The 12,328-nt window shown below is 39.9% G+C and overlaps 1 protein-coding gene across 2 annotated transcripts in view; it reads right to left on the reverse strand.

The window, feature by feature from the left end:
* Window positions 1–12,328, reverse strand: part of tcea1 (transcription elongation factor A (SII), 1) — a 90,636-nt gene that overhangs the window by 60,757 nt on the left and 17,551 nt on the right. The window contains exons 6-9 of one of the 2 annotated variants that reach the window (XM_078397393.1): window positions 10,325–10,398; window positions 8,921–9,022; window positions 6,761–6,937; window positions 2,289–4,158 (exon numbers count right to left, since the gene is read on the reverse strand). In XM_078397393.1, the coding sequence (XP_078253519.1) occupies window positions 4,105–4,158; window positions 6,761–6,937; window positions 8,921–9,022; window positions 10,325–10,398 (407 nt within the window). In that variant the 3' untranslated portion in view covers window positions 2,289–4,104. Of the gene's footprint in view, window positions 1–2,288; window positions 4,159–6,760; window positions 6,938–8,920; window positions 9,023–10,324; window positions 10,399–12,328 lie in introns of those variants that run through there. The other variant, XM_078397395.1, reaches the window with a different exon arrangement.

Consider the following 12,328-nt stretch of genomic DNA (forward strand, 5'->3'; position numbering starts at 1 on the left):
GTACTTAAGGAGGTGGCGCTAGAAATTGTGGAAGCATTGGTGATCATTTTCCAATGTTCTATAGATTCAGGATCAGTTCCTGTGGATTGGAGGGTAGCTAATGTTGTCCCACTTTTTAAGAAAGGAGGGAGAGAGAAAACGGGAAATTTGGATAGTAGTAACAGGATTGTTCCGAGTCAGCATGGATTTACGAAGGGGAAATCATGCTCGACTAATTTTCTGGAATTCTTTGAGGATGTAATTAGGAAAATTGACAGGGGAGAGCCAGTGGATGTGGTGTACCTTGACTTTCAGAAAGCCTTTGACAAGGTTCCACATAGGAGATTAGTGGGCAAAATTAGAGCACATGGTATTGGAGGTAGGGTACTGACATGCATAGAAAATTGGTTGACAGACAGAAAGCAGTGGGGATAAATGGGTCCCTTTCAGAATGGCAGGCAGTAACTAGTGGGGTACCGCAAGGCTCGGTGCTGGGACCGCAGCTATTTACAATAAACATTAATGACTTGGATGAAGGGATTAAACGTACCATTAGCAAATTTGCAGATGATACAAAGCTGGTGGTAGTGTGAACTGTGAGGAAGCTGCTATGAGGTTGCAGGGTGACTTGGACAGGTTGTGTGAGTGGGCGGATGCATGGCGGATGCAGTTTAATGTGGATAAGTGTGAGGTTATCCACTTTGGTGGTAAGAATAGGAAGGCAGAGTATTATCTGAATGGTGTCAAGTTAGGAACAGGGGACGTACAACGAGATCTGGGTGTCCTAGTGCATCAGTCACTGAAAGGAAGCATGCAGATAAAGCAGGCAGTGAAGAAAGCCAATGGAATGTTGGCCTTCATAACAAGAGGAGTCGAATATAGGAGCAAAGAGGTCCTTCTGCAGTTGTACAGGGCACTAGTGTGACTGCACCTGGAGTACAGTGTGCAGTTTTGGTCTCCAAATTTGAGGAAGTTATTCTTGTTATTGAGGGCGTGCAGCGTAGGTTTACTAGGTTAATTCCCGGAATGGCGGGACTGTCATATGTTGAAAGACTGGAGCGACTAGGCTTGTATACACTGGAATTTAGAAGGATGAGAGGGGATCTTATCGAAATGTATAAGATTATTAAGGGGTTGGATATGTTAGAGGCAGGAAACATGTTCCCAATGTTGGGGGAGTCCAGAACCAGGGGCCACAGTTTAAGAATAAGGGGTAGGCCATTTAGACCGGAAATGAGGAAAAACTTTTTCAGTCAGAGAGTTGTGAATCTGTGGAATCCTCTGCCTCAGAAAGCAGTGGAGGCCAATTCTCTGAATGCATTCAAGAGAGAGCTGGATAGAGCTCTTAAGTATAGCGGAGTCAGGGGGTATGGGGAGAAGGCAGGAACGGGGTACTGATTGAGAATGATCAGCCATGATCACATTGAATGGCGGTACTGGCTCGATGGGCCGAATGGCCTCCTGCACCTATTGTCTATTGAGATCGCCAGAGGTGATAAGCTCAGTCTATGAAATAATGCTCTGCTGTTCATCTGTGGGGTTATGGTCAACGAGTAGGTATGAGGATGTGTCCGAGAACTGGCGCCCGGCCTCAGCACGGTAGAGGTCAGCCTGACAAGACTACAATGGCACTCCCTTGTCGGTGGGTTTAATGACAAAGTTGTGATTGTTGCTGAGTGAGCCGAAGGTTGTGCATTTGGAAGGGGTGAGATTAGAGCGGGTAAGGGGAGTGACGTCAAGACACTTGATGTTGCACCAGCAGTTGGAAATGAAAAGGGCCAGAGTGGGTAGAAGACTGGTATGGGGAGTTCACAACAAGGAATGTTGGAACGGGAGAAGGAAAGGACTCCCAACCAGAGAAAAAGGCCCGGAGGCGAGGCAGCAGAAGAGTGCAAGAACTTGGCAGGCTCAGGACTTGGAGGTGTGGGCATAGGGATACAAAGGTAAAGCCTTTGCTGACGACAGACTGTTCTGCACCAGTAAGAGGGAGGTCGGGGAGGTGGGGGGGAAAGGGGGTGTATTGACAAAACTCAACAGGGATAAGGGCGAGGGTCAGACCTGGTGGGATTTGAACTTAGATCTTTAGATTGCCAATCCAGTCTTCTCGGTTTCATTTTAACCACAGTACCACCACCATAAAACTTAAGATGAATTCCTGTGCTTTACCATTAATTATTTTCCAGACCTCCAATGCTTCTTTCAATTTGTTCATTTGGTGTGTTCCTTCACAAGTTTGCAAAGTCTCACAGTCTACACAAAGTTCAAAATTATTGATACAAACAAATCTTTCTTTTTTAATTTTGGATTTATTCACCAATTCAGACAATGGCAATTAAGGACAATCTTATGTAAAGTTCCCAGCCCACAAAATTCCAACAGGACATACCAGCAAATAAGTACAAGTAGAACAGTTAGAAGTCCATTGGTGTCACAGCCCAGACATTTTAGACAAAGCCCCTATCCATCTGATCCACACTGGATTTTGGTTTGAAAATATTTTTAAACAGTTTCAGTCCATGAAAAAACAAATAACCCAGAAGTAAATAACCAAAACACATCGTCCATGTGAGCTCATAACGGTTCAGTATCAATTGTGGTTTATTTTGAAGTAGTTTTTAGCCTATTCTTTGAAATTAATATCTGCACTAAAGCAGGACAGATCTACCTTAACCGTGGCAAATATTTGTGAATTAGCTGTTAATAGCACATCTCCACAATTACATGCTGTACAGAAACTGCAGGACTTTTTCACAGTAATGATTTTAAGTAACAAAAATCATTACACACCTTAGTTTTAACTTAGGAAGTCAGGTTCCTTTCTTGTGACAATAGTCTAAACATGTTTTTATCTGCCACACAAAATTTATTTGCTTCCAAATCCAGTCTAACATTCCTTTACATTTTCATATTCGTTCAATTGAAACATAATTTATTTTTGAAAATATTTCGAACTTGATGGTAAATTGCATCTGTTAGAAGAGGAACTTCACCTTGTTCCATGGAAATCGACTTTTTTTTAAAATGCAATTCTGTACAAAAGCCATATTTTTCAGAAATAAATGAAGCATTGTACCAATTGTGACAGTTGGATGGTTCTATTGAATCTCATCATGCTACTTTGAAAACTATGAAGCATGCTTGCCATTGAAACCTATTTGCATTCTAGAATTATCTGTGTTACACAAGCCACGTATTTGACCGAGATGAATCCATTTTCTTATTTTTTAAAATGTAGGTAAATTCCACATTATACAAAAAGGAAATAAGAATACACAAGGCTCATCCATCATTACAACTTTGCACAAATCTAAATAGTAATAAATCATATAGATATCCCTGCGCAGTTTAAAACTTGGAAATTAATATAATCAAATAAAACCAATAATTATCCAATTTAGAATTGTTTCTTTGACTGGTATATTGGATTACATAATTAATAATGCCTAAAAGATGCATTTATTCAAGTGTGCAAGTATCAATTGTTATGGTGCTCCTGGCTTCATGCAGTTTTGACTACGCCTTAACTTGGAAACAGTAGTTCCATTAGAACACTTATTCCTACTATTTTTTATACTGTGCTATATGTCAAATGCTTTTTAGAGAAAAATATACTTTAAAACTAATCAGAACGTCACACTTATACGAAACAAACCATTGGTTATCAAATATGACCTTTATTTGATTTCTATGACAATATTTGCTGCAGTAAAACACAAACAGCAAGTGACTTTTTGGGAGATTATAGACACTTGCATGTTGTAACTTTTTTCTTCTAAATGTTCATACACTCACCAATACCACACTTAGTCAACGTAGAATGAATCTCAGGCTGAACAAAACAAATAGTACCTGTACAAAGTAAAAGCTGGAATGGTTACATTGTAGATAAGCTTTTTAAATGCTGCTTGCAATTACTGCATTGCTTAGTATAAACCAGCAGGCAGCCCAACCTCAATGTAACATAAAGTTACTGTGACAATTACAGAATAGAAATTGAGGAAAAAAAAGTGCAAATGTTAAAATGATGGATGACTTGCATCTTATGTAGGAAAGTGAAAGGAAGAATAGGGTCTATCATGATCAGATGCTGGTGTAGCTTCTTAGAAAAATGTTTCTGGCTTTTCATTAGTTGATTGGAGGTAGCAGCTTTTCAATGAACTCTTGGACATCAGACATTTCCTGATTTTAAAACAAAAGACAAAATTATTTTAATGTAATCAAAAATTGGCTTTAACATATCAAACAATCAGAATATTGACATGTTCCCCACTGAAGCAAGGCAAACATCAAACAGAATACATTTCAAGGAATTAAACTAACATATTATAGTCCCTTAGTACAGCAGGCTACTTATTAACCACAAGGACCTCGACTCCAAACATGATTATCAAAGTACTGTGCTCCACCGCACCAATGAAACCAAAATGTCCCCATGGAGACACAAGAAATTGCAGATGCTGGAATCGTGAGCAAAAATAGTGCTGGAGGAGGCAACATCTGTGGAAGGAATTGACAAAATTATGTTGTGGGTCAGAACCCTTCTGACTGTCTTGGCTTACTGACTTCTAATTCAAATCTTAGGTAAAAGGCGTAATGTTTTTACAGAAAGCTTCATGACCAAATAATAGATGTGATATTAAGTAAATAACAAAATGCATGTATCCTTAATCCCCAAGGCTTATTTAACAGTCTACTTATGGGTTTTTTTCTTGAAAATGGCGAGTGCTGATCATGAATCTTTCCAGCTACTCATCATTGCATTTGAATGTGGGCATAATATATGGCACCTCTAAACTACATTATCATTTCAAATCATATACCAGTAAATGCAATCATTTTGGTAAAGTTTTCTTCCCCATGATGCTTGAGTTAACTAACTTTTTGATTGCTAATTTCCCAGCGATATAGTATCAGAGAAATAAACTTATTGAGGAATATGAAGTAGTATTGAATGCACTACAATTTTCTTTTAAAAATAAAAATGGCATTCAGCTGGTGCATTTTTATTTCAGTTTACATATACAGATGCTCCCCGACTTACAATGCTTCGACTTACGATATTTCAACTTTGCGATGGTGCAAACGCTGGGCAACGGCAGAGCCGCAGCTCGCTTCTGGCCACATGATCGGCTGTATGAAATGCATTCGACTTACGATATTTTCGGTGTACGGTGGGTTTCTCGGAACGTAACCCCATCGTAAGTTGAGGAGCACCTGTATCCATTTAGGAATATCATTCGACTAGCACCAGCAGCCCTTGGGCATCTCACCAAAATGATTATTCTTCACACAACCCAGTGCTTATGTGAAGAATACTGTAGCTTTGCTGGGATGTACTGGTATGATAAAAACAAAGAACTAATGCTATCCACGGTAGCGCAGCGGTAGAGTTGCTGCTTTACAGCGAATGCAGCGCCGTCGACTCAGGTTCGATCCTGACTACGGGTGCTGCACTGTAAGGAGTTTGTACTTTCTCCCCGTGACCTGCGTGGGTTTTCTCCGAGATCTTCGGTTTCCTCCCACACTCCAAAGACGTACAGGTATGTAGGTTAATTGGCTGGGTAAATGTAAAAATTGTCCCTAGTGGCTGTAGGATAGTGTTAATGTGCAGGGATCACTGGGCGGCACGGACTTGGTGGGCCGAAAAGGCCTGTTTCCGGCTGTATATATATGATATTGTAGTGTGCCAAGTAGGCCGAAATAACGACAAGTAGTCAGGGTTAACGAAAGTGTGTTTACTGTATCTAGCTGGAACTCCAAGGGGGATGAGAGTCATGCGATCCTTGACCTTTATACTCCCGGCCGAAGTCCGCCTCCTTGGATCGACCCATTCCCGTGCCGAGGGGTCGTGAGTGGTATGGCCCGACCCTCGGGAGCCGCCACAGGACCCCCCCCCCCAGAACCAGAGGCACGAAACGCACCGGTGGTCGCACTAGTCGACCGAACCGTGTACGGTACCCGTCCGACGGGGGGTCTGGCGGGGGCACAGCTGGAGGGACAACCGGGGGGGCTGGCGGGGGCACAGCTGGAGGGATAAACGGGGGCGGAGAAGGGGGTACAAATACCGGTCGAGATGAGGGGATCGGCGGGTGCGGTGTTGGAGGCACTTGCAAAGGGGGGCGCCCGTGCGGCCGAGGCTGTGCGACCTGCACCGGCTGGTCAATGTCCAAGTGCGCTGGCTTAAGGCGATTAATTGACACGGCCTCCGGTCGGCCCCCCATGTCCAACACAAAAGTTGTCCGCCTCCTTGGATCGACCCATTCCCGTGCCGAGGGGTCGTGAGTGGTATGGCCCGACCCTCGGGAGCCGCCACAATATGATGATATGAAATAACTTTCAGTAGCACAAACCAAGGTGGGATTTTGCTCATCACATTCAGACATGAAGGAATATCTGATACTTCATTCATCAGTCTCGCCAGTACCAGTCTTGGTATTGATGTATCACCCAGTAGATCTTTCTGGTCTATAAATCTGTACCATAGAGGATGAATATTTAATACGAGCCAATGTGAAACACACAGGACTTCTTCAGGTGAAATTAAGGTCAAATGGGGAGTGCATAAAAATCATGAATATCGCAGAATTCAAAAATAATTATTTAATTTCTACCTGTAATAATGCATTTTAAAGATCAATCTTGCCTTAATAGATTATCAGATCTGTAATTTTTAGACATATTAAAATGCTGAGACAATCCTTTTACTCATCCAACACAACCTAAATTTTTCAAAATCTTTTTGGAATATATTCAACCAACATTAAGATTTTCAATTACTAACCTTGGAACAAGAACTATGCTGCATGTCTGGGTAGGACTTGAAAATAACATTTTCTGGATTGATGAGAGTTTTTAATTTTTCTGCAGTAAGTTCTCCAAATGATAGAGGCACTAGGGGGTCCATCACTCCATGACATTGAAGAACATGAATATCCTTGTTTGGACTATTAGCAGCTGCCTTGGGAACAAAGACAATAAACTGTTCAATAAAAAAATGTGATAAAAGTTATGAAATTATGCAATTTTTGTAGAAATTAAAATTGGTGCTATTCATTGTATCTATGCTCCTCGTGATCTTACAAACCCCTATAAACGTGATTCCTTAAGCCTGCACTCCAGGTGGAAAAAAAAAGTCATCCATCCTTTCCTTGTAACTCAAACGGTCTAGTCCTGGTAACATCCTCATAAACCATTGGCCCAGTTGATCAAGATCCTGTCGTATTATTAGATTATCTGCATGACCAATTTTACAGGCTGTGGCGGCAGAGGCCTCCCATGAGGCCGCAGAGAAGCGAGTCGGTGATGGGGGGGAGAACAAAGGAGGACCCAGTGTGGGGGATGGGGAGGGGGCAGAATAAGGGGGGACCTGGCGTGGGATAGTAACTTTGTCGGCGCCATTTATACGACGATTCTTTGCATACGGTGGGTATATATATGTATATGTATAAAACAGCGGCCTAAAACCGATCACTATGGCATGCCATTTGTCAGACAGCCAGTCCAGGAAACCACCCTGTTTTCCACCTTCAAGCCAACTTTGTATCCAAATGGCCACTTCGATCTGGATCCCAAGTGATCTAACCTTCCAGACCCTCGTATCTTGTCTAAGGCCTTGCTAAAGTCCATTACACAATGTCAACTGCCCTACGATCATCAATAATCTTGGTCATATGTTCAAAAAACTCAAATCAAATTTGTGAGACAATTTTCCAAGCACAAAGCCATGCTGAACTTCCCATATCAGTCTTTGGTTTTCCAAATGATGATCCTGTCTCTTAGAATCTCCTCCAATGACTTACCCACTCTTGTGAGATTCGTGGACTGTAGTGTCCTGGCTTTTCCTTGTCATCTTTCGTTAATCGAAGCACAATGTTACCCACCCTCCAGTCTTCTTGCACCTCATCCAAGACCATTGATAATACAAATATCTCTGCCAAGGAACCTGCAATTTTTTCGCTAGCTTCATGCAATGCCCCAAGATACATTTGAACAGTCCTGGGGATTTATGTACCTCTATGCATTTTCAGAACTCCAACACCTCCTCTTCACACCACACATCTCATGTAGCTCCACACAACCTTGTTGATCTTGAAGAAGCTCTATTCTGCCATAGTTACTCATTTGCCCTTAATATCCGTGGAATATCTTTGAATTCTCCTTTACCTTGTATGCCAAAACTTTCCCATGTCCCTTTTCTAACTTCCTGATTTTCATCGTGAATTTGGTTAAAATACTAAGTCTGTATGTTTACCATCTTGGTTTTAAGATGGCACCTTTTTGTTTAACGAATACTATGATTTGTACTTATTCTATGATTGTCTTCAATAATGGACCAGTGACCACACTTGCGATGCCACATGAATTATCCACATTACGTATCACCAAAAAAGGGCAGACATGAATATAACAGTTGCCAAACCAAACCAACGCATTGTACATATGGTGTTACCTCTTCAAAATCTGGTCTTTGTGGTTTTCAGTGGAATTGCTTTTTCTTAAAATAAAATATCCACTATTACACCATGTTTAAGCTTTCCAATTTCTCCTTCTTATATAGTATAGAACAAAGATACTAGAGGAACAAGATAGACCACTTGACCCTAAAAACCATAGTATGTCATGGCGCCATTTCAGTAGGCAGAAACATTTAAAAAGAAAAAGAACAAAAATCTGTGAATTGATAGATGAGATATATTCTGCATTTTTATGGTATCATCACACATACTTTTCCCCAAAACACTGATTACACGACGAGAGGCATAGCGAACGGTGGGTTTTGCCTACTAAAATGGCAGACGTTACGCTCCTTTGCGTACTACACTTCAGTATAGGCGATTTCAATGGAGTGGCCCATTTTGTTCCTCTAATATCTTTGGTATAGAGTGCCAAAGATCTTTGTCACTCATTTCATAATGATCCAAAGGAGAATAATGGCTAGTACCAGTGGAAAAGCCTTCCGAAGTGGAAGCCAACAGCTAAGGCCAATCACACCTCCAAGCTTCTGACGTGTTGTCAGTGCTGTGTACAATGACAGAGCACCTCCCTATAGAAAAAATCAAATCAACAATTTACCCATTGTTAAACATTATAACAAACTACTCATTCTGACATTTTCTAGCTGAAGCTTCAATTTTCATTAAAAAGCTCTGTGTATAATTTGTTGATCCAACGGCTACAAACGATTAATGGTTGTAAAGAATAAAAATAGAAAATGCTGGAAGCATTCAGCAAAGAATGGGCAACTTGTCTAAGGTTGAAGAATGCAAGATCGAGTCCAGAAGGTGACAATGAGCCCCTGTGGCATTGTTCCTCAAGCTTGCCTTGGGCCTCATAATACCACAAGAGGTCATAGACAGTTTTATTGTTTTTCCAACCTGTATCAGAGCTGGCCATTGATCTATGATAATGGCTATTGCCCCTTCCTCATTAGTGTCTGGCCTGCTGGGCTTGTTCTACAGCACTGCTATTATCATCTTATAACGAAACAAAATGTGCTTTTAACTGTCAATGAACCCATTTAATCTCATCCTATCAGAGATGGTTCTACCCATCACCCCTCCTTCCTCCCTCCCCCCCCCTCCCACAAGTTAACTCTTTGTTCTAACACAAGATCTTGGATGCGAAATGTTAACTGTTTTTGTTTTCTTTCCACAGATGCTGCCTGACTTGTTGAGTGTTTCCAGCATTTGTTGTTTTAACTTTAGTTTTTCAGCATCAGCCGTTTTTGTTTTATACATTCATTTACGGTGAAATACAAAATATTTCTAACTTTAATTAGGAATTCGATAGCATAGTCTATGATTCAACCAAACCCCATGCATTATGTTAGAATAAACAATATAATAAAATTAATGTAACAATACTTCTCAGAATAAATACAAGAACCAATCGCTGTATGTGTTTCCTAATTTTACGTTGTTGTCTAACAATATATTTAATATGCTGATCATAATGAATATAATTCAGAAAAATTGAAAAACTGCAAAAATAATGGACTAAATAAATATGTCAGAAAAATTCAAACACTTAAGACAAACCATTGGGTCACAAGAGCAAGTTCTGGAAAAAAAATGCCTTAGCTGGTACATCTGCAACAAAGCCAAACTTGAAAATGACTGCAGGGGGTCAATGATTGCAAAATAATTGCAATTACTGCATTTAAAGTTATGGAACAATTCTATTCCAGTTCGGTTTACAAAAATGAAGGCTAGCTATACATTTTGGTGGTTGTTTTCTACATTGCTTTCTAAGAGCCAATAGATCGTTTTATATTTAGTGACATCCAATCTCTATCTTAAAAGAAACAAAACAAAAACTGACCTAACGTTTTGTGAACATATCTTACCTGAGAAAAACCTCCCAAAACAATTCGATTAGATGGTATCCCATTTTTAACTTCCATATCTATCATTGCTTCAACTGCAAAACAAAAACAGAATATACACGTTTCATTATTTCATTCAATGTATCAAAAATATGAACAAATCTGCTTTGTTGCACCTGTTAAATTTAAATTAGAATCTTAAAGTGTGAACTTACAAAATTGTATCAACTTTCCCTGCCAACACCCTACATAAATAATGCCATTGATTGTGATAACTTTGTAAAATATGCAAACCATGTAAAACTTTCCTTTCTCCAATACATTCCAAAATCTCACACCACTAATACAGGCTGAAGATAGGTCTCGACCCGAAATGTCACCCATTCCTTCTCTCCAGAGATGCTGCCTGTACTGACCGCTGAGTTACTCCAGCATTTTGGGTCTACCACTAAAATACATGGTTATCTTTCCAACTTTTTCTGCCCGGGCACTAAAATTTCAGTTATCCAAAATCACAGATGGATTTCCATTACTCCGACCAGGCGGCTTTACTTCCTCTTAGCCTCCCTTTGTTCATCGATATCACACTACTCCTCGGCCAATGCTTCCTCCCAACTGTCTGTTACTTCTCTTGCATGATTTAATTCCTTGAAACTGAAAAGCAAACAGAAAAATTTACATGCTGGAAATCTGAAATAATACCAAGCTGATGTCTTGACTGTTTTCCATCTACAGATGCTGCCTAACTTGCTTAGTACCTCCAACATTACATTTTAACTTCTTTCTTATGCTCTCTGATCCTAGCTACAGTTACCTCCACCAATGCATGTTTTCCCTACTATACTGCAATTACTTTTAAGTGTACCAAGTATTCAGTCATGGACACTGTCCCTTCATTCTTCCTTGAGATGCCCTCAGCAGACCAGATATACTCTGATGATAGCCAAGACTGAATTCCTCCACTGCCTCATCAGATCAAGTGGCATCCATTCAGGCAGAAGAAATCAAAGACAAATCTTTTGACTTTTGAAACTGTACACAAAGTAAAGCGGCTGCACCAAAAATACAAGACTCAAATAGCGAAGATGTACAAAAGAATGCAGTGAGCATAAGTAACCTACAGCTATTATTGAAATAACTACGTAATGAGATTTGAACTTCATTCCTTGGGGTGCAAAGAATTAACAGTTAGATGAGAACAAAAGTGGATGTGGCTAGTCTTGGTCAAGAGTCTGGATTAGTTTAAGCCAAAAGGCCAAGGAAATGGCAGGTTCATAAATTTCATCGTCACATTAAACGCTAAAAGTTGCATGTTAAATATACCCAAGCATTAAGCCAAGCAGACTGATGAATTTAGCATCAAAATGAGGCAGAAAACATGAATTACAGTTCGTCGTATTGGATTTTAGGTTTATCAATAATAACTATTCATAGATTCTCCTGGAATTTATATTATTGGTGAGGTTTACACCTATTAGTGTGCATAGTGTGCATAACTAACCCCAAGGTTATAAATAGTGTCAAGAAAAAACATTCAAGGCAGATATTTAAATTCAAGGCTCCAAGACAAATGCTGTTATTAATGCTTTCATCCAGGGCAGCTATGGGGAATGTTGGAACCAAATAGTTCAAGAAATCTCTTTTAGCATATTTGTTAATTTCAGAAAGTAAATCCTATTCGCGTGCACAAATAGTCCTGAAAATGGAACAAATACTTTACACAAACATAAATGGTCCTTGTGAAAATCAATTATTTTTCCATATATATAGAAGAAAACATGAGAGGTAGGGCAGTAGAACAAGAGAAGCTGATTTTGTGGGCTTAAGACAAAATATATGTTAAGTGACAACAAAATTTTGGTTATTAGATAGCAGAGGGAGGATATAAAGGCAGAGGAGGCAGCATTTTGAAAGCAACCTAGTTTTAAAAAAACTCCACATGGCTATAAAACTCCACATGGGTCCACATGTCTATCAACAACAAAGTAAATTATTGTATTAATTAGGCAATGTTAATTAGGCATT

Source organism: Rhinoraja longicauda, chromosome 4, assembly GCF_053455715.1.
Source record: "Rhinoraja longicauda isolate Sanriku21f chromosome 4, sRhiLon1.1, whole genome shotgun sequence".
NCBI classification, from domain to species: Eukaryota; Metazoa; Chordata; class Chondrichthyes; order Rajiformes; family Arhynchobatidae; genus Rhinoraja; species Rhinoraja longicauda.